We start from the raw sequence: 22,914 nt of genomic DNA, 5'->3' as shown, positions 1-22,914 counted from the left end.
GGGTTCTCTTCCAGAGAAGCATCTTCACAGTAAAGAATTTCTTCCTAATACCTAATTGAAACTCATGCTCTTTCAGTTTAATGCCATTCCCCCAGGTCCTGTCACTACATGCCCTTGTTAAAGGTCCCTCTCCAGCTGTCTTGTAGCCCCCTGGGGTACTGGCAGGTGCAGTAAGGTCTCCCTGGAGCCTTCTCTTGTCCAGGCTGACCAGCCCCAACTCTGTCTCCATAGGAGCAGTGCTCTGTCCTTGGAGCAGCTTTGTGGCCACTGGACTCACCCCAACAGGTCCCTGTCCTCACGCTGAGAGCCCCAGAGCTGGATGCTGTGTTCCAGCTGGGATCTCAGAGAGCAGAAGAGAGGAGCAGATTCACCCCGTGTCACCTGCTGTCCACTCTCCTTTTAATGCAGCTCAGGACACATTTGGCTCTCTGGGCTGCAGGTGCACATTGCTGGGTCATGCTGAGCTTCCCATCACTCAACACTCCCAAGTCCTTTCTCAGGGCTGCTCTCAATCCATTCTCTGCCTTGTGTTTGAGCTTGTAATTGTTCAGTTTAAAACAGGATGAAAGATGTCTGCTTTGTAGCAAAGATTAGTCTTCAAAAATAGAGTCCAGATCTTCTGTTGCAAATATGTGAACTTGACATAGCGAGAGCTGTCTTCTGCTGCTGTGCTTGGTTTTCCTCATGGGATGGAAAAATCTTTCCAGAGTTGTTCTTTGGTCTCTCAGAACTGTCCTTTCTGCTCACTTGTCATGAGTCTGTGTGTTGGTGAGCCCTAGGTTGAAATGCAGTTATCAGCCAGCTCTGGAAAGTGCTTTGCTTACTCTTTTGCAACATTGCATTCCCTGTTAATTAGATAGATCCGACTCTCTGGTGCCTTTGAAACAAGTCAACGCTTGAGAAGGCACATTTGGTCTTGTACAGTGACAGTTTTCCTCATCAGCAGAATTTTCAGGTGATAGTTCACGCTGGTAGTCTAATTTTATCTTTTTTCAGATGTAGAATGTGGTAGGGATAAGATTGTTCTTGCAATCTGAGTGTTTACTTGAAGTCCTTCTGACAGGGTCTAAATGATGTTGTACAAACTTCTAATTTTTCAAGCAAAAAATATTTGTGTTCTACTTAGTGCTTGTTAACAGGGAAAGTGTGTAATTTCATACAGCTTTTGAGAACCCATTTGCTTGTCCTTCCTTCCTCTCTTTATTTTGAGATACAATAGGCATGAAGACCTTGTCTTTCCTTTTGGAATGATCTTTCCAATAATTTTTGAGTGATTTCCTTTCAGAGCTCTTTGCTTTTTTGCCTGAATTTGAACTCTGACTCTCTCCCTCAAAGACAACCACTTGTTCAGACCATAGGATACAAATGTGAGCTTCAGGCAAAGTCTCATTATTTGCCTTAGAAAACTTTGTCCAGGAGTTTACGCCTCTTACAACACAAGATCCAACCCCAAACTTGGTGTATGCTTATTCCACCCTGTGTACCCAGCTGCTCCTAATTTATTCTCCCAAAGAGATGAGACCTAATATTTTTCTGTCAGTAAATGCATCACTTTTGGAAGAACTTGTTGAACTCGAGACCGTGTCTCTGTAAAATAATTTTTCCCTACTCTAATCTTAGAATAAGAAATAGAATAAGTGTGATGATGGGTTGAACTGAATAGCAACAGGTTTGTATTGTAATGGTTTGTATTCCTGCATTATTGTGAGTGTGTTGATGGCTGAGAGCTGAAGGGAGTGGGGAGAAGCTGAGGGCTGACCCAGTGTGCCCTACAGAAACCTTTCCTTAGGAAAGCAGCTGGGGAGCGTGAAGAGATCCTGTTGGAGCAGAAAGCTCAGGGGCAGGAGGTGCTGAGAGCACCGAGCTCTGATGGGTTTTTGGGAAGATGGAAGACCCAGCAGCAGAATTGTGCAAGTGTTCAAAGCCTACAGTGCGATAACACCAATGCTGCTGTGGAGCAGGTGCTGCAGGGACAGGAAAAATTGATCAGAGCCGTGGACTGAGGTTCTGGGAGGGATCAAGACCTTTAGGAATTCAGGCATCAGTAGCTTGGTGCTCACAGTATGACTTTATCTTCCTCCCCTCATCCAGGCTTTTTTTTTTTTTTTGGTAGTTATTATTACTTTGATTTTTGACTTTTTTACCCGCCCGCCCCCTTACTTTAAATTCTTATTGAACACTTTTTAAAATGCAAATAGAACCCCACAGGATTAGGAAGTATTTGTCGAGGATTTAGTCTGCAACTTTCCTATATTCTTCTCTTATTAAAATGTTAATAAGCCTGAAAAGGCTTATTAACTTTTTAATTTCTTGATCAGATATATAGGTTTTCCAAATAAATAATTTATTATGGCACTTAAAATGAAATTACTTTGAGCATAATTTCATTTTTTACTTTGTCATGTCACTCTCATTTTCCCCCAGGATGTCATAAGAAGGAATCTCTTGTTTATTAGTGTTCACACAAGTGTGAGTGAGGAGGATTTCCAAAAACCCCTAAACCATATTATTAACATTTTCAATAGAGCACAGGAGCATATTTCCATATTCAGTTGAATGTGCCAGAATGTTGTTTAGTATTTTTATCTGTATTGTGCCTCACATAGATCTAATTATGACTTTTTCTGGCTAGAACCAAACGTGTTTAGACACTTCCAGAAGTTATTTTGTGTATCTGAACAAATAGCGTAGAGTCAGTAAAATGATAAATGTGGGATTCCTACCCTGTGGCCCCAGATTATCTCTGTATGCTCTGCTCCTTGGAAAAAAAAAATACATAATAGGAAAAAAACCCAAACCATAGTAGAAGATAAAACATGACTGTACTTAAATAGTAAATCAAGTGTTTCAACATCTTTAAGTATTGCATTGCAGACTTATGTTTTACATAAATTACATTGCAAACATTACCAACTTACATTGCAAACTCATGTTTTAAGTGTTGCATTTAGACCTGAATCCTCACGTTCGGGAATCCTGTACATGAATACTGATACAGAAGAATTGTTATACATAGACTTCTTTACCTATTGTAGTCCTATAAAGTGATTTAGAAAAGTAAGTTTTAGCACATGAACAGACTTTTTAAAGAGAAAATGTAGAAAGCCTTTTCATGAAGTTGTTTCTTTGCTACATTTTAGAGTATGAATAACTTTCCTTTATACTCCCCAAAATCAGATTACAGTAACAGCTACTTGCATCACTGGAGTGTAAATATCTGAAATCTGATTCTGACCTTGCCATCTGTGTTTGGTTAAAAAAAAACCCAGCCGTACAAAAAGTAAAAAAAAGTATAAGAAAGTAAAAAAAAGGTATAAGAAGTATTTGTATGGGCTTTTTTTTAATGCATTCAAGTTTTTGTATGCTGAAATGGGTGCTGATTAAAATGTTGCAAGAACAATATTGAAAATGTAAAATTGTTTTGGTAAAATTAGAATCTTAGTTGTGTTCAGGAAATTTCAAAGTGGAGCTTTTTTTTTTAATTGGTTTTATCAGTTATAGATGATTCCAGAGGATGGTTGTAAAAGGAAGATAAATTATTGAAAAGAGCCATCATTTAGTAAATAGGACAGGATTATTTTTAATGTTGGGCAAGTAAATGTAATTTGTTAGAACTGAGAAGCTGCCTATTTTTTTTTTAACATTTAAGACATTGATTCAGGGTACAAAGCTGAGTATGGTTTTGGCATCCTGATTTTTTTACCTTCCTTGAAAATAAATATCAAATATCTTCTCCAAGACAGTTGGGGATCTTTTTCAGTTTGGTGTGTTCAAAAGACTGTATGTTTAATATAGAGTGTTTATTTGAAGTCTGATCTTTTCTTCCTATGCAGAAGCTGACAAAAGTGATTTGTTTGCAAACAAGAAGGGGAGTTTTTGATGAGCAGGAAACTTTCTCCCTGCCAGCTGCCCAAGCCTTTTTCAAGTTTCTTGACTATTATGCCAACTGTTGTGTATGGAGTTACTTGAAAATTTAACCTTCATTGTGGTTTTCTTGTCTGTTGTTTTTTAAGGCTTTTGCAAAAGCACTGTCCACCCAGCAAAAATACAATGTTTGTCCAGGAGTGTGTTATGGCCCAAACTCCTGTCTGGAAGGAAGAGTCCTGAGGTGCAGCTGTCCCAGCCAGGCTGCATTCATTGTACCAGTTACTTACCTAGATAAAATACTGTGGGAGTTGGAGTCCTGCTGAAAGGTGGGGGATGATGGTCTGAAAATGGTTCTTCAGGAGCAGCTGGCACTTCATAGGTGAAGGCCAGAAAAGCTTTTCCAAGGACAGCTTGTGCCTGGGCAGGAGTTCCACTCAGGCTCTTGGAGATGAGAGATGCAACGGCAGCAAAGTCACGTTGTAACTTTTACAGAGCTCTGCCAAGGGCCAGTGAGTTCATTGCCACTGGTCACTGAGGTTTTGTTCTCAGAAGTGGCCTTCAGCATGAGGCAGACAGTTTTCCAAGGATACTACTGAGTTTGTGGCATTTGGCACGTTTCTCCACAAGGGTTAGAAGCTGGGGAGGCTTGGCTGACCAAATCCCTGGTTAGAGGATTAGGGGGACACTGCTGCTGCAGCTCAATGGGCCTCTAACCTGTGGTGCTGATTGTAACATTCCTATTCATTCCTCATTCTGCTTCCCTTTGCTCCATCTCCTTCCTCTTCTGCTCTTTATGGTATTTATCTGTTTTCATTTCACTTGGCACTGGTGCAATTTCAGTGGATGAAGTTCATCCCTAAATGTGAATTTCCCCTACAAGATCTATTTTAGAGTACCAGAGGCAAACCTCCCTTCAGAAAAAAACACCAACTTCAGTGGATTTAGTGGAATGAGATATGGCATGTTTTGCCATATTCCCACTTAACCTTAATTAAAATACAAGCTAGAATATTTTCCCTCCTTTATTTACAAAGCACAGAAGTGATTTCTGATACCCAGGAGCAAGGAAGATGTTGGCCTGCCTAGAAGAGTATCTATTGCAATAGTGGCAAGGATGATCCTGCAAGTAAGATGCCAATCTATGGTTTGGGTGGTAATCGATTGAGCCTGTTTCTTGAACATCCCTTTCTTTGTGCTCTGCAAATTACAAAAGTACAAAAAGCAAATACCAAGACATCTAGGACTTTGGACCATCCCAAGTATTTCAGGTAGTCCTGCTTCAGTGCCAGTACATTTGGGGGAAGATTGAAATGCTGCTTGTTTTTTTTTTTTCCTGCTAAGTTCAACAAATTTTTCCTGTTTACAAAGAAAAGAGCCTGAGGGTTGCCTTATCCCATTATTTGCTGGATCCTTGATGATACTGGCAGCCTCCAGAATGGCTGTTGTTCAGATTCCCAGGATTGTTGTGTGCATCTCTTTGACCTGGTTCAGATGAACTGACTCTGAGCTGTGCCAGTTGTACAAAGAGTGTCCTTGGTCATGGTGGGAAGTCTGTTTTCATTCCTGAATGTGCCAGCATTTTGTCTAACCTTTAGTGGCCATAGGCTGCAATAAAGTCTTTATTCTCTTGAATAAATCGGAATTAAATCCTCTTAATGTAAACTTCCATGTCCAGACTTTAAGATGCACATGGCCTGTGGTATGCTGCTGGGGATTGGACAGATTTTTTTTCAGAATTTCATGTATTTTAGGCCTATAAAAGAAACATTTTTCTTTCTAGGTGTTTAATTTTAGCTCTCCTGTGGCTTCTTCTTCCCTTTAGTTTCAGCACTGACTTTTGTGTAGGGACTGAGTTAAAATGGAGATCTCTTCTGTAGTGTTTTCTGGCATCAAGATTTCTGTAGTGATGTTTATAAAGGTACAGGGAGGTCTCAGGTACATTTCTGTTCCCAAGGTGGAACATGAGTTGTCTTCATGGTTCCATGAAAAGCATTTCCAAAACACCTAAAAGTGACAAGAATCCTGAATAGTTTAAAACTCCTGCAAGGTTCAAGTTAAGAACCTTGCTATAAAGAGAATTTTCCTTCAGAGCAGATTTTAGGGATGTCTTTAGCACTGAGTGCTGTTTTGAAAATGTTCAGAAGTTCTGTGCTCTGCCACCTGCCTGTGCATCTTTCACACTCACAGTGTGTTCCCAACTCTAAACATGTAAAGTTGTACTTCTGAACACTTGAAATGATTTCTTACCTTTACATCACCTTTATATCACTTTTAGATTTACAGTGGTCATTTTAGGCAATTTTCCATGGCATAACTACTGATGTTCTTTGTGATCTGTTGTTTCTTCTTCAGGCCTGGAAATGATACCTCTTGTAACAGATGACCAAAGTGCTTCCACTCAAAGCTTTGCATGTTAACAATACTTGGTGCTCAGATGCATTTTTATCAGGGGTTTGTGAGTGAAAAGACAGAGTGCATCACAGTCCTCATTAATTTGGAATATAAGTTACATGAACAGCTTGCTTCTGGAATTTCAAGGGTGAGCAAGAGATGGCATGTGACCTTTCATGGGGAAAGATTTATATAAGAAGGGAGTTTAGGGGACTAGGGTTCAGGAACCAGCAAATTATGCCAGAATTTTAATGTGTTGCATGTTTGTACTGTTTAAAGAAAAAAGATGGGAAAAGGAGAAGGAGAAAGAAGACAGATGAGAGGAAGTCAGCTGGGAAGAAAAGTTGCTTGTGCTTAGTAGCTTAAGGTATAGACTGGTGTTCAGAATTCCTACAGGCTGAAATTTGGGGTTTGGTCTTGGCAGTTCACTTGGTGTGTGTACTATACATGGCCAAGAATGTAATGTCTGAAAATATGAAGCCTAATTTATTTTGTGGTCAACTGTGATTCTTAATGGACTAAGGAGTTAAGCTCTCTTAAAGGCAGCATAACTATTGGATGAGGGTGATAATGATTATTTTAACCTGGCACCTTTAGTGAAAAAGAAAATGCAGTTCATGGCTGTAGGTGCCAAATTACAGTTTTGAAAAATGGCTGCAGTGTTTTTACAACTTTTGTACTTCACTTTATGCAGCAAAACTTTACAACAAAATGAAAGAAAAAAAATTGCAATTCAGTTGAAATTCAGGAGTGGTTTTGCTTTTGTAGGAATGACTATTAAGGTAACAATATGAGTGTTTAATAACAATAATAATATAATGGCAGTAGTTTTGTTGGAAATACGTGTCTTGTTATTGCCAGGCATGTTTTGTATATATAATTCATAATGAGAGCAATTCCTGTTTTACATGGAGCACACTGTTAATGTGCATTGATTGCCCATGCTGTGCTCACACACACAAATACTGCATTTGGTAGATTGTTGTCTGAGTGATGTCTGGAGTGCATCTGAGTTGAAGTGGTTTAAAAACCTCCAGAAGCTTCTGTCTGACTGCTCTGAATTCAGTGAGCAATGCTAGCCATAGGCTTTCCACCACATGCTGATGATTGTTGTGGTGATGATGGTTTTCCACCCATGGTTTTGAGCAGGTTGTGCGTTATTTGGAAGGACACCAAAAGACAAATATTCCTTCATTGCTGATACAGGGGCTCTTCTTGGTGGCTGTGGCTCTCTGAAGCCATTGACACTGCAATGAATTAGTTTTCCAGGTCAGAAACAAGGTGTCGGTGTTAAAGAGTGTTAATGAGTTAATCAGTTCACAGAATCATTTAGGTTGGAAAAGACCTTTAAGATCATCAAGTCCAGCCTGTGACCACAATGCCAAGCAGACCATGGCACTGAGTGCCACATCCAGGGATGGTGACCCCACCACTTCCCTGAGCAGCCCATTCCGGTGTCTTACCACTGAAATCTTGGTAGGTCTGTAGAGCAGATACTATCAGGCACAAACTGAGGAGGTTGCTACTGGTGTTCACTGTGTGCATGTTTTTAATGTGGCGTCACGTTTGTTTAATTAGCTTTAGTTAACAGGAATTTCACCAGAATGCTGAGGGAATGTCTTCTGAGTGTTAAGAATTAATAAAAGGGGCTTGAAAGAAGACTAGATGCAAAGTCAAGGGAATGTGGTCAAAATGTGAGGTTATTAATGGGAAAATCTGAATCACCTTTATAGTTTTTTTCCTCATGTGGTTTCACTATTTTTGCAGAGTTGTCAGTAGATCTCAGTAGCATATATTGAAACAAATGATAGTTGTTGAAATCCCGTGACCTGATATTTTCTGTTTCTTCCTGTTGTGCTAAAGCAGTCAAGAATGCAAATTCACTTGGGTGTTGAGTTGCAGCCACCTCTTGAATAATCTCATGTCTTCACAGACAACTGCTCTGCTGAAAGTTGGATGATTTAATAAAAGTCAGCTGAAGGCAGATAGTGTCCACACCCCCTCACCCCAAACCATGGGCTTTAGGGACTTACTGTAATTCTGCTGTTATTTTGAAAAATTCTGCTGATTGGATTGAAAAATGTCAACAGAGAATCAGCAGTAATTGCAGTATAAAGTATTGGGAAAATGTGGTGAGCATATGGTACTGGACTGGGTTTGTTACTAAAGGAAGTGCACCTGCTGGGTCTTCTCTTGCACAGGAGATTCTTTTCAAGTGCTCTGGGTCTTAGCTTTTCCCAAAGAAGGCAACTTGCAGTTCAGCAACTTTTGTAATTGAAAATAATAGTTTTATTTATTTTTCAAATTTATAAGATTACAATGAATTCTACCTTGTGATTGCAAACATAGAAAACTCTGAGATCATGAAGAATTTCCCTAATTTTGAAGGAGTGCAGATCCATTTAAAAAAGCAAACCCAACAATCCCCCCCAAGCTAAACCAAATTTTAGTGGGATGGGAAGAGTGTTTCCTACCTATCTGTATTGTATTCAACTTAAGAAATCATGTGAAATATTTAGATTTTATGCATTATAAGTAGATTTGTAAATCTGTATCACAGGACCTTTCTGTTGAAGGATTAACAGTGCTCCTTCTGTTGGTGTTTTTTTATTTTTTTACTTATACCTGATGGATGTGAATACTTTTCTAATCCTCGTATCTTGAACACAGAACTATAGGGAAGTGATTCCCTTTTTTTCCCCTTTAAAATATTGCATTTCTATGATGCATCCTTCAATTACTGTTCCATGAACTTTTTGAGAATTTTAGTCTTTCTCTGTATTGAAGCCAATGGTTTCCTGAAGATTCAGCTTTACTGCTGTGGGCTGAAGTTTGTCTGTTTAACACCTGTAACGTTTGTGAAGCTTCTGTGAGTGGTTCTGAACAGGATCCTTTTCCAAATTGAGAACTCAGATACCAAATCAGTTTGGCCTGAACTAGAAGTAGACAGAAAGCGTTTTTGGTTTCCAGGTGTTTTCCCAGCAGCGGGGACAGGTTGGGGACATAAGGAGGAACGGGGTTCTGCACCTCCTGGAGGGAGCTGCTCCCTGGAGTGGCTTCTCTTTGGTCCCAGAAGTGACCCAAAGTGCAAGTTCAGGCAGCATGAGAGGTTTGTGTGGCTTTCAGAAAATGCTCAGCAGCACATCATTTTCTTCAGGGAAATCCCTATGGAGGTTTAGAATCCTTCTTGAAAGCAAAATGGAATTACATGCAGCAAACTCTAACACTGGTGGGCAGCATTAGTGGCCTTCTAAGGAAAGCAGCTTAAAAACCTGATAAGCTTTTGACATAAAGGAGAGAGTATTAAAAACTTTAAAAAATGTACATCTCTCAATTCTGAATTAAGAGTGTCCTGTACTGTGATGTAGGGAGAGTCTTTGTAGCAGTCAAGTAAAAGGAGAGCAAGAAGGGTTGATAACTTCAGAACATGATGAAGTAGAAGAAATTTTGAGCTACTTTCCTGCATTATTTATAAGCATAGTTGGTAGTGTCAGAGGTCTCAGTCTCTTGTAAACTGAATTCAGAACTTAAAAAAGTCACCTGTGTTCCCACAGAGAAACTCAAGGAGCAAATGCATAGCAGGGACTGTTTGGTGCTGTAACTCTCTGGTGCTTCCTTTTCCACAAGTCTGGATACCTCTGTTCAGCTCAGTCCTGCCCTTTCTGCAGGCTGAGCTCTGCCTGGAGGGTGTTTGTGCTCACCCTGCCTTGGGTGCATTTGTTGGCTGTCTTTGTGCCACCTGCCAGCCCTAGAACAAGTGCAGGAAGAAGAGGTTTGACAGATATTGTGACAATGTTCACAGGGGTTCTTGGATGAGGGAAGAGACGCCATGTTTCAGAAGGCTTGATTTATTATTCATGATACATAATTCCATTATAACTATACTAAAGGAAATAGAAGGGAAGGTTTAATCTCAGAAGGCTAGCTAAGCTAAGAATAGAATAGAAAAGAATGAAAACAAAGGCAGCTGGCTTGGACAGAGAGCAGGAGCCAGCTCTGCCATGTCTGGTCACTAAATGCAAACATCCACAGGAGGCCAATCACAGATCCACCTGTTGCATTCCACAGCAGCAGATAATCATTGTTTGCATTTTGTTTCTGAGGCCTCAGCTGCTCAGAAGGGCAAAAATCCTAGGGATTTTCACAAAAAGATGTCTGTGACAAGATATGGCTTAGGATAAGCAGGTAATGTGGTAATTTGAGACTTGAACTCAGCAAGGGGAGAAGTTCTGACACTGAGTCAGTGAAGGAGCAGCCCCTTTGTGCAGTCACCTACTCCACAGTCACTGCTACTGTCTGCAAAAAGGAATGGAAATGCTTTGGTGGAGAACATGAGGGGAGCACTTCACAATGGATCAGTGGCTGGTGACCATATTCAGTTATTCAGTCTAACAGGGAGCTCCTTTCCCTTACACAAACTGCAGCTGGAGCCATCTCTGAATTCGTTCCTCAGGCTCTGGCACATCCTGGCTCTGCTTTCTGAGCATCTCTGCAGCTCCTCTAGAATGTGATACTTCCTTTGGCTTTACTTTGACCCCCTGCACAGAGCTCCCAGCTAACCCTGTGTGACTTCAGTCTGTGAGCAGGCTGCCCTTGGCAGTCACACTGTGTGCTACCTTGGGGCTGAGATTGCTTTTGGGACTCTGACTCCTTGTAGTTTGTATGGCCATTGTACCAAGAACATCTGCTCTGAGATTATTCCCAAGGCACAGTCACAGAATGTGAAGTGTAAATATGCACAAACTGGAGAAAATTCTTCCTACTGACCCATCAGATTGTTCTGACCAAATGTCTTGTAGGATGTTTTGTGGGTTTTAAGATAGCAGCAAACTCAAACTGTAAATTAGCAGGAAGCTTATATTAGAGGAAGCCTATTTTTTTATTTTTTTCTCACTGTAACACTGATTTATGCTAGCAGACTTGAGTTGTGTCAGACTGAAAATGGTTTTTTATGGTAAAGCCAGGAGAGTAATGTATTCACTGCTGCTGCCTGGGTGTCTGCAGAGGAGGCAGCACATATGGACTGCTACTACTAATACATCAATTGGATTGCTTCATAATAGCAGAGTACAGCTTTGAGAAGATCTTTGAGAAGATTGTCTTCGACAAGAAAATATTTAACAGTTTTAATGCTTAATCTCAACATTTTGTGATACAACTTTACAGAAAAGAGGATTTGATTAGATAGGTCAGCTATTAAAAGGTGTTTTAAATGGTTGCAAATGGTAATTTTGCCATTGATGTACGGACAGACTGAAGAATGAACACCCTGCAGAAGCAGCCCTGTGGAAAGGGACCTGGGGCCATTGAAGTTACAGCTTGTTCATGATCTCCTCTCCGGTGACCAGCAGCAGGACCTGATGGAATGGCCTCAAACTGAGTCAGGGGAGGTTAGGTTGGATAGCAGGGAAAAGTTTCTCCAGGATTTCAGAAGGTGAAGAACAAAATTGCTGTTGGTACATGCATTCCTGGACTGTTCAGGGTGACACAGTGCTGCAATTGTGGGGTATTTGTGGTGTTTCCAAAATTGATCTATAGCACTGTTGCTTCCAAAAAAAGGAACATGTAAAAAAAGAACGCAGTTGCATCAGAAAAGTTACCAGAAATTACCAGCTTTTCTTCATATCTTTCTGTGTGGAAAACCACTGCTGACTTGTCCAAGGAAATCAGTGAGAGATACTGACAAAGGGCGAGTGCATCCTGCATCAGTCATGTGGGATTCTAATCTGCAGATTTATGTCAATGTATAGGCTTCTTTTGGAAGACTGCTTCTTGAGGAATTATTGCTTTCTCTTTTAAATATCACATTATCTATTATATTAAACTCAGTGCTGTTTGTAGAGAGAGACCAAAATTACCAATAATCACCTGTCATTTTAAAGACTTGAGAGGTAAAGGCTGGATGCAGCTTGTATCTTCATTTCATGTAGTGATTCCTGGTGTTAGTGCTGGAAAATGTTAGGATTGTGTTTATTAAATGACTTGCAGGACACATTTGAGGAGTGTGTTCTGCCTCTTGTGGCGAAAAACTTATTAATATTGGATATATTTGGAAAATACTCTCAAATGTGTGGTGATTTCAATTCTACCAGTTTGCCTTTAAGTAATTGAATTTTATCTTTCAGCAGGACCAACAGAAGGTTTGGGGAAAATAATACAAAGATTTCCCCAGAAGGACTGGGAAGACACTCCTTTTCCGCAGGGAATAGAGTTGGTAAGTTTGCATTACATTTTGCGAGTTTTAGAATTTCTTTCATGTGCATTTGGAAGATAAATCTAACTTCATGTAATGATCTGTATTGTTTAAGCCAACAGGGCATGGGTAGAAATTAGTGAGCACAGAGGATAGATTATAGGTTTAAGAATAACAATTTTGGCTAACAGAAGATAATTTATTCTGGTATGCACAGCTAAGTAAATATTCCTTGAATATAGAAAATGTCTGCTGCAGATTTATAAACTGTGTGTTTAAAAGAAGTGCTCCTGTGTTTTGTGAGCAGCCTTCAAATGGCAGATGACTTCTCATTGTCATGTTCAAGTAATTACAAATGCATATTTGTATAATGTAGATTTAAAAATAAAGTAACATAATATCCCAATAAACTGGATTTATTAAAATGGTCAGCAAGGCTGGTGTGCAAGGGATCTATTTTAAACAGGGAATTCCTAAGGTGCTGCTTTTTTCCCTTCCTTGGTCTCTTCTTGTGGGATGCAGTGAAAAGGTGGATCAGGGATTCACTCAACATCTTGTCTCTAAAAATCCTGAAGAGAAAGGAAGGACTGTGGTCATCTTCTGAAATGAGGTTTCTGAGAAGTCAAACTTTTACTGGTGTGAACTGAGCAACTTCTGGGGCAGGATGAGCTATGGGAGGAGATGGGCTCTAGGAAATGTTGCAATAGGAGTCTCTGCTGTGGGGTACAATCAGCTGCAGAGGACAAGGACACTAACTATTCACTGAGTTTATTGCACAGATACAGCCACCAGAGCAGGCTTTTTCCAGACAGTGTTCAGCTCTCTGCCCTGTGCCACTGCCACGTGCTGTGCTCTCATGAGGGACAGGAAGGGGACTGGGCTTGGCTCCCTCCCTGAGAGGCGTGCTCGCTCCCTGAGCTCACGGCCACGCGCTCCTTTTCCCCTCCTCTGGGCGTTCATTTCAGCCCCAGCCTGGCCTTCCAGGGCTTGCCCTGCCCTGCTCTTTGGGGTGAGCAGGATTTCTCCCCCCTGTGGTGGGGAATTGCAGCCTCTTGGTGCACTTGCATAACCCCAGGTTTGGCAATGCCGAGCTCTGCTGAAATGGGGAAGCTCCAAGGTTCAGCCAGGAGGGTTCATCTTGTCTCAAACACCCCCAGAGGCTGAGTCATGGGGAGATTTACTCTGTGCCACAAATCTAAATCTCAGATCTTCCTGACCTTGTTCAGAGAGAGCAGTGGGTCTGACTAGCTGTGGAGATGTGAAAAATAAATAAATAAAATAAATAGGCACACCTTCTTTTGAAGCAGTGAATCCTAATCTGTGCTCAGATGTTGTCTCCCATTTCAGTTTAATTGTAGGATTTTAGCACTACAAGAAACACCTTTCTAAAAGAAGATTTTATTTTTTTTTTAATGGGACAAAACGTTATTTCTGTATTGATTCTCAAATGACTCATTAGGCCAAGCCATTAAAACTTTAAACTTTCCAAATAAAACAAAATCTGACAATTTAACAACATCAATTCAGCCAGTTGGCAAAATTAGTCAAGTTTTGATCTGCTTTTCAAGTGTGGTAAATAAAATTTTAGTTAATGAAGATTGAGGAGTTAGAGATAGTGCAAAGATCAAGTACTGAAGTAAATCACTTATGAAAGTCAGATGTTGGCAGGAATTTTTTTTCAAGGTTTTGGATGAATCTAACAAGAATCAAAATTAATTCATGGAAAGGAAAGAAGAAAAGCAGTGTTACCATGTTACTGTCACCTCAAGATTTAATATCATTAAGGCGGTAGTAGGCACACCTTAAGGAAAAAGAAATGGGGAAAAAGGTAAGAATAGATTAGTTGACAAATGTATATGAGATTGAAGAGAGACCTATTTATTAATAGCACCTAGTTCTATGATAAGTTTGAGTTAGTATCTTCTTAAATGTACTCGCTCTTCTTTGAAAGACCTGTATGGTTTCTGTTAAATGGAAAAAAAGCCATAGTTTGTATCTGAAATCATGTCAAGCTCTCTTCACTGTGTTCTCATGAAGGAAAAAAGCCAAAGCTTTTCATGCTTAATCATAGGATTGAAGGGAGTGGGTTTTTTTTAAGCGCAGTTTTGCTAAACAGGCACCCGTGGGACAAACTGGGTCTACTGGACTTGCCCTTGACTGAGTGAAGAGGGATCATTTTGAGAACATCTCTAGGAATGACAACTCAATTTCACCTTTCACTTTGACTGTGTTTTGTAGTTTTGGTAGTTTGACAAAAATACAGAGAGTTGGGTCATTCTAAAACGTGATTGCAGTCTGAATTTCACTGAAGGGTGTTGTGTTTGGGGGGTGTGTGTGTTCTGGATTAAAGGATTCAGAGTTATTCAAACTGTCTGTTTTCATGTGAGCAGCATGATAGCTGTGTTCTGGTCACAAACACATGAGCTGGGAGTAAATACATTGTTCAGAATTCAACAGAAATTAACTCTATTCCATTTTATTCAAGTCAAGTACTTTAATTTGTCTTGTTCAATAAATTGTGTGTCTTGTGGTTGTCAGTGGTGAGGAAAGCCATGAGTGTCTGCTGAGGGAATGATGCTGTCAGGAGGTGTTGGTCAGTGTTTTCTTACTCCTCTTACTTGTCTGCATCCCCTGAAATTGCCTAAAGAGATTTTTCTTAATCTTTTTGCATTTGCTACTTCACTAAAGACTTCACAGCTTTAATCTTTATTCTGTTTATAACTGAATGCAGAAACTTTGATAAGCCACCTGCAAATTGCTGTGAAACATGCCTGAAGTCTTTTGCAATGGATTATTGATAATTATAGTAGCTGTTAAGGGGCTGAAGACTTTTTTACCAGTTGTTAAATTATGTGATGTAACAGTGAATAAGATATGATATTTCTTAATGTTAAGTATCGTTTATATTGAGTGTTACTTCAGAAGCAGTAAAATGCATTTCTTCCATTTGTTAGAACATTTCTTGGGCTATTCAAGAGAAATGTAAGGAACAATTAATTTAGAATCTGAGCATCTTCATTTTACTGACCAAGAGCAGTCCCTCTGCAATTTATAGACAAATGCCAGTCAGAGTGAGTTTCTTCCAGTTCCATGGAAGTAAGCTGACTTTGAGGGGTAAAGAGATTTATGCTCATTCTCAAAGTTAATAAAATATTTGGCTCAGAAGAGCATTCCAGTTGCTGGTTTTTGAAAGACTGCAATTAAAACATCCCAATCTGATAGCTGCCCCCCATGATATTTTAAATTAACATGTTTGGGTATCCTTCTCCATAGTCTGTCTGTTTCTGAGAAGTTTTTTCAGATACAGTTTAAGTGTAGAAATAACCCTGTCAAGTCAGCTGAGGCATACAGAGCAGTGTCAGGTTAGGACAATCAAACTTCTTGATCTTGCTTGTCAAAAGAATGCTGGAGAGTGTGTTGGTTGAATGAGTTAGCTTTACATTTCTGCATATTTTTCTTATTTCTAATGCAGTTTTAATTTCACTGTGTAACTTTCTAGACATCATAATTAGTTATGCATCAGAGGTAGCTTTGGTATGTAATGTTATATTGTAAAGTCATTTTTGTCCCAGGGCTAAATTAGCTAAACTAATTCACCTGCATTACTCAGTGTTGGGAGGCTGCTCTTAATGAGGCCAAGGGAAGTCATACCTAGGAACAGTTACATTGTCTGGAGTTGGAACTGGATATGATGAGTTTCTGCAGTTTCTGAGTAGCAGGGAAGGAAATTTCCCACTGTAACTGCTGCTGGTGTTAGCAGTAGTGTCATGATTCAGTAATTTGAATTTCAAGTGTGGTCAAGTATAGAAATTAACATGTATTTCTAGACCAGATAATCACCTATCCAATGACTTCAATGATAAAATTTATTTTTAATTGGTAAAAAGTGCTGTTTAATACAACCATTTGAGGATCACTTACACAAGTTATGAGACTAAGAGAGAAAGGCTGCAGGTATCCCTTTGGGATGTGTAAGTTTGCCTGCTTCCTTCTAAAGGAGGAGTTGGAGTTGTTGGAATCAGTTTATTCCTCCTTTGTATACAGCCCTTGCTGTGGAGCTCAGCATTTCTGCACCCTTGTTTTGCTTCAGACATAAACTCTTGAATGGATGTGGAATATATCTTTTATGAAAAACTGGATTCAACTTTTAAATTCCAACTAACCTGAGATAAAAAAAAAATCTTGTGAGTTTTGTAAAATGAGAGCAAGGAATGGTATTTTCAAAGTGTATTTGTATTCTGACTGATCTAGTTGGTCTTGTACAAATTTCCACTTCATTTTTGCATACATGATTTATGAGTTATAGCTCTACCTCTGAGATCTTAACTGATATTTACTTCTCTTGGAGCTTTACACTTGGAATGGGGAGAAAAAAATCTATCACAAAAACCCCACCAAAACCAGCTCATTTGTCTTCAAAGTTGCACTCTACTGAAGACATTTAAAAGAAGGCCAAATTTTAAAGTGGAAAAGTTTTTCAGAACTCCTAAACTTCGGAAAATTTCCACTGCAGAGTCTCTGGAAGTCATTACACATTCAGTCAGAAGCAATATTTTTAAAAATCAAGTGCTGATCTCTTAGTTGGGTTTTGCCACCTTGGTATAAGGCATCTTTTCTGAGAAAAAAATCTGCTGCTTGAACATTCCACTACTTATTTTAAATAAGACATAAAAACAACTGGGGTTGCAGATTAGACAGTTAAGGCCTGAAGTGATTAAAGTTTTAAAGGAGTTAATCTTTAAATGCTTCAGTCTTAGCCAGCTGATCTGTAAGCCAATTTTTCTCAAACATTAATGCTTTTAAGGACCTGAATAAAGAGTTGTCTACAACATCCATTTAACCTTCAGTGCACCTGCTCAGCTGCAGAGATTTTTGTTTGGCGGGGGATTTTTTGCTCCTGTTTCACCTCAAACACTTTTTACCTCTCAGAACTCATTACATCTGTAATTCTTCAATGGACAACTGCACAGCAGAGCTCAGTGAAGCACTTGGAAATGCCTTGTGTTGTTTTTATTCTCATATTACAGAGCAGGTGCTTTCAGCACTTAGTAGGAAACAGATGATAGCCAAACTACAGAGATTTTTTTTTTTTTGGTCAGAGTGTTTTTGGACTCAGCTTATATTCTTTGGACATATTAGGCTCCACTAGACAACTTAGAGTGCCCTTAATGTGGTGTATTTTACAGTTGCATTTCTGCTGTGCTGTAAAACAACTACATTGTGGTTTTAGAATCTGGTCTTACTGAATGGATGTTAGCTTTTGGATTTTGTAAACTAATGTGATCAAATAATTTGATTGTGTACCTAAGCACTTGAAAGTAGTCCTTGTGTAGTATAACTTTGTCTCACTTGACTAAATGCGGTCAAAGAATTCAATTAATCTGCTTTATCCACTCTTAGTTTTCTTTTTGAGTTGGAAAAATAATCACATCAGAGCATACAGTCAGCAGTTTTGGTAGGAATGATAAAATATTGAAGTGACACCTGTTTGGAATTTCAACTTTTCCAACTCTCTCATCTTTCTATGGAGTATATTGAAGTGTAACCTTTTTTGCATCTATCACAGTATTTTAGAACCACATACTTGCATTTTCAGTTAAATTCTTTTCAGATCTCTGGAGGAGAAGGCCATTTTTACAAGCTTTTTTAAGAAGTGCAGATATTTTTAGACTCAGAGTGATTTGTGTTGGTTTTCTTCCTTGTTCATATGTTATCTCTACTGATAGTACTTGACTGCGTGAGATGGTCTTGAACACCCAAGCTTTGCGTGTGATTCAGCATCTTTCTTACCTCTCCATAAGTTTTTCTCATCTTGTTTAAAAATTAGAGGAAATTCTGCAACATGGACTTCTCTCTGCATTTTTGCTTTGGAGTTTTTGTGTAACAGTCTGCAGAGGAGATTCTGGGACTCCCAGTTAAGCCATGAGGTGTTGTAACATTCAAAAATTCTATGCCTTGGTATTTCCACCTTATAACTCACAGACTTGCCTGTGGTAAGTCTTTTGGGAGACCCTGCTTTTCCTGAAGGTTCTAAATTTTAAATATTAAATATTTATAAATAGTCAATATTAAAATTCATTATAAATATAGTCATTTTTATATAAAAATCATATTATTCTATGAAGAGAATATTTAAATTTTGTTGTTTCTTGGGTTTTTTTAAAGCTTTTGAAAAAATCTTGACTAAAAAGGGAGAGCAGCATGCATCTCAAACACATGATGTGAAAATGGGCTGTATCTCCAGAAACCAAAACTGAAGAGCAGAAATCCTATTGTTTTGTATGTGAGAGCAAAAGTTATGGGGAAAAAATTATGGTTTTAATTATTTTCAACTTTATGATTAGCCTGGTTACAGATGTGCTTTGTTTTTAAAAAACATTAGTTTGTCCTTGAAAGTTAACTTGGATGAATGCAGCACATGACTGGAGTGACACATGCTCTTGAAAAGCTGAGAATGTCCTTAATATCAGAGGAGGTTCTTTAGCCTAAGTGACATGTTCCACTTTGGACTAATCATCACTGATTATTTCAGAATAATTCTATAGGATCATAAATCCATGGAAGTTTGGGATGCAAGCAACAAAAGAGCAATTTATCTGGAGAGCCACAAATCAATGTCTGTTTCTGAGGCAGTTAAAACTCCTGTGAGCTCTGCACCCTCTTGGTTTACAGCACTGTTTTTATGTTGACCCAAGCACACAGAAATGAATTGAAATGAATTTTTGTGCACTATAACATCCAGTTGTGTTGCTATACGAAGCTCCTGTTTCCAGTTTTGCCTCATGCCATGTGCAGATGACTGTTCCTCTCCAAGTTATTTGTGTAGTGTCTACATTTCCCCATCTCTTGTCTCCACAAATTAAAAAGTGGAGCTCAGCATGAATCAAAGGAGTTTAACTGTTGAATAAAGGTAAGCACTGTTCTGAAATGGCCAGAGGTTGGACTTGAGAAGACTTGAGATAAATAAAATGAAGAGAATAAGCTGTTCTCCTTGTCCTTTGAGAATATGGTGAGTAAATGGGTTCTCTAGCAAAGGAGATTTGGTGTAACCAGTAATAAATATTTAAATAGATGGAGCACATGCTATTTAGAATGAAAATTTTGAGCAGTCTTATTTGTTTCTGATGGAGAATGAAGTGTGTGAGGCTAACAGTGTGACATGGAAAGGGGAATTGCTTGGATAATCTCCTGAGGTTCTCCTTAGATCTGTTAATCTGAAAAGCCAAGGCCCTCCTGTGTGCCTTCCAAGGGACCAGGCTGGGGCATCAGAATGGAGATGAATGAAGAAATACTGTGGAAAATGAGAAATACCATGGGAGATGAGACCGGGTCTCTGGGGGGGATTGTCAGGTGTTTCTCTCTGTTAAGTACAGCAAACTCTAACACCACTGGGTCATCTTCCTGTAAGTGCCAGAGAGGAAGAGAGAAATTGGAGAAAGATAACAATCCTGAAAACCACTGAATTACCTCAGAACCACTTTGCAGTTTGTTGTTTGAAATCCTAGGTTTTGTTTCAGCTCCTTATTACAGATTATCTGTCAGCTTTCTGTAAGAAGTTGGAACTTCTCTTACTCTTGAAGCTTTATAATTGAGACAATTGTTGGGCTGACGTTTCTGGGGTGTTTTTTTTTTTTTTGGTTGGTTGGTTTGGTTTTTCTGTGTGTTTGTGCAGGGAGCTGAGAATTGGTTTGGTTTTGGGGAAAGCCAGCCAGCAAGAGCCTTGTGTGTTGAATTTACAACTATATATCCAGTTGTCACAAAGGGATCCTCTCTGGGATTGTGCAGAAAGGCAGATGATGTGCAGCTAATCAAACACAGCCTATTGGGCTGGAGACAAGATTGTGAAACTTGAACTGGGTCGGTGAATGTGTTCTGGGAATCCAGAAATAAATTATCTATGAAGTTGATTCCTATGACTGTAAATCACTTTGGAATGTTTTCTAATAGTTCAAGAAAACAGATTAATGAAAAATAAGGGTATTTTATTTTTTTTAAATAAATTTGTTAGTGGTTTGTTAAAACTGATACTTTTCATGCTAAGAATTTCTAATCAGTAGTACTTGTAAATCATTATGTTCCCCCAACTCCCCAGTTTGACTGATATTTTAGTTTGTACTCTACATAAATTTTGTTGTGTTTTGATGCAGGTTTCTTCTGCTGGCTAAAATCATCTTAGTGGTTTAAAAGCTTGGCTTCTTAAACCATGAAAACTTTCTTGAAGCCTTTATGCAGTGTAAATGCTTAGTAATAATAAATTATAACAGGGGTGTCCTAGTTGTGCTCACTAAAGAACAGAAAAGAACATGAACAAATCTTGTGATGATACTTCACAATTTTATGCATTATCCAGTCATTGCATTATCCAATTTGAAACCAAGCAGAACGAGCAGAGGCTTTCTGCACATCCCAGTTAGTGTAATTCCTGATTTCCAGATTCCATGAAGGTCAGAGTGGCTCCAGGCGCGCACCTGACACCACCAATGCAGAAAGCAGCAGCTGATTCCAGTGCCTGGCTGGGGCTGGGCCATGCAGAATTCCTGGGAAAGGACTTGGACCAATTCTTTAAATTTTTCCCCCAAAATGTAGTCCATTAGCTTCCAGCGCCACCACTAACTGAAGTCTCAAACAGAGCTCAGTTTATGAATCCTCAGGTTGGGATGTTTTGTTTGTTTGTTTATAAAGCAAACACTAAATATTGTTTCAGTACAGAATGGTGGTGGTGCTGGCTTTTGCGTGACTGCATGGAACTGGCAGAACCACTTTGGAACTTGCAGGTTTTGTTGTACAACCTTTTTGGTCTCTTTGTAGAGACAAACTGTAACAAATTGTTTTCTTTTATACAAAACCTGGCCCTTGGAGGTGGAAAAAAAAGTAGTTTATGAATGAACTTCAAGGTTAGAAGATACAAAAGGTGGCCAGGCTGTTTAGATGGCTTTCTTTCTCCTGTATTATTCTTTAGTAATCAAGTGGTGTTTTATACGTTCTGGTATGGTTCTGTTCCTAATTTCAGTAAGGATTTGGTAAATAACTATGAGAATTTTACTAAAGAAATCTTATTTTAAGTAGAAGTCAATAATAAATGATAGTTTTCTATATATTTGTTATAAGAGGAGTTTGGCCCTGGTCATAATAAGGTAAAAGAGTAAATAAATAAATGTACTTTTATATGAAAAATACAGCCTCTATTAAGAGGAAGAAGAGAAATATAACTATATTCAGGTGTGATTTGTAAGTACTGATTTTAGGGCTAGTCACCAAGAAGAGTTTTTGTCTTTGAACTTCTCCTGAGTGGGGATCTGCCACAAGCAGGACTTCTTGTAATGAATTCCAAGTGTGGAACCAGTAGTTTTGCCTGCAGTTTACCTGGACTGCTCCTAACAAAACCTTTCCTTTTTTTTCTTAGGGCTCATTGCCCTGTGAATATCAGAATTAAACCAGTGCAGGCCAAAACCCTCAGAAGTGACAAATTTTTCAGATGAGTGCTCATGGTGCAGCTGATCCATGGAGTGTTAGAACTTTATTAAATGTTGCTAAGAGAGACCTCTCTGGGCTCTCTGGAGTTGCAGTGTCTCTGTTTTTCAGGGACACACTGTCAAAGCATCTCTTGAGCAGGTGCTTTTATTTAGCTGTCATGGATACTAGCACAAACTAAAAAGGAAAAAAAATCAAAAATAGAGTAATAAATGAGGCATTTCAACTGGCTGCTAATGCTGCTAATGTGAATCCTGTGAAGGTCCAGCTTGCAGATTTGGACAGGAGGCACTTGAGGCTTTACTTGTGGCTAAGGCTGCTTGTGTGGTGATCCTTGCAGAGTCTGTAGCTACTGCTCAGCCTGCAATTAAATAAATCTGAGCTGTGCAGTGAACCTGGGCAAGGAGGGAGAGCTCTGACACCCAAGTCCTCTCTTGGATGGTGTTTGGAGCTTGAGCTTCCCTGGCTGGATATCACAATTCTTGCAGGTTTGTATCCTTTGAAATATCACCTGCTCTCGGCATGTTTCCCTAGAAAAGAGCAAATTCCCCCTGCTCCCTGCCTATGTTGGATTTATATTTCTAACACAAAGATTACTGCTGCTCTAAGGTATGCTGATGCTTTTGAAGAAATTTTTCTGTCCAGATTTTGTCATAAAGCTGTCCCCCAAACTGCTTGCACGTCTTTCCTTTACATTGGCTGATTCCTTCACTCGGATGTGAAATAATCTTTTATTTATGTCAACAAAAGGAGACTAGAAAAACAGATCATGCTGTGTTACTCACCAGTATTGGTTATACTCAAGTCAAAAATGTCTTTTTTCTTTTTTGTTGAAAGTATATTTCTGATTTCAATCTCTGCCAATTTACTTGGACAAAAGCAGCTAGTACATATATATAAAATTAGGACTAAAGTGATTTCAATATAATACATAATAGTAGTCACACCTCTCAATAAAATGATTTGCTGTTTTACTGAGCTGCTAGTATTTC

At 39.1% G+C, this 22,914-nt stretch overlaps 1 protein-coding gene across 11 annotated transcripts in view; it reads left to right on the top strand.

The window, feature by feature from the left end:
• The window catches only part of SBF2 (SET binding factor 2), a 232,315-nt gene that overhangs the window by 32,956 nt on the left and 176,445 nt on the right, over positions 1-22,914 (top strand). For 9 of the 11 annotated variants that reach the window (XM_005494563.3, XM_026797726.2, XM_074543432.1 and 6 more), the window contains exon 2: positions 12,384-12,472. In XM_005494563.3, the coding sequence (XP_005494620.2) occupies positions 12,384-12,472 (89 nt within the window). The remainder of the gene's footprint in view (positions 1-12,383; positions 12,473-22,914) is intronic. The other 2 variants (XM_074543433.1, XM_074543428.1) reach the window with 1 other exon arrangement.

This window comes from Zonotrichia albicollis, chromosome 6 (genome assembly GCF_047830755.1).
Source record: "Zonotrichia albicollis isolate bZonAlb1 chromosome 6, bZonAlb1.hap1, whole genome shotgun sequence".
Lineage (NCBI taxonomy): Eukaryota > Metazoa > Chordata > Aves > Passeriformes > Passerellidae > Zonotrichia > Zonotrichia albicollis.
The sequence above is the reverse complement of the archived record's forward strand: the minus strand, read 5'-3'. Positions and strand labels throughout refer to the sequence as shown.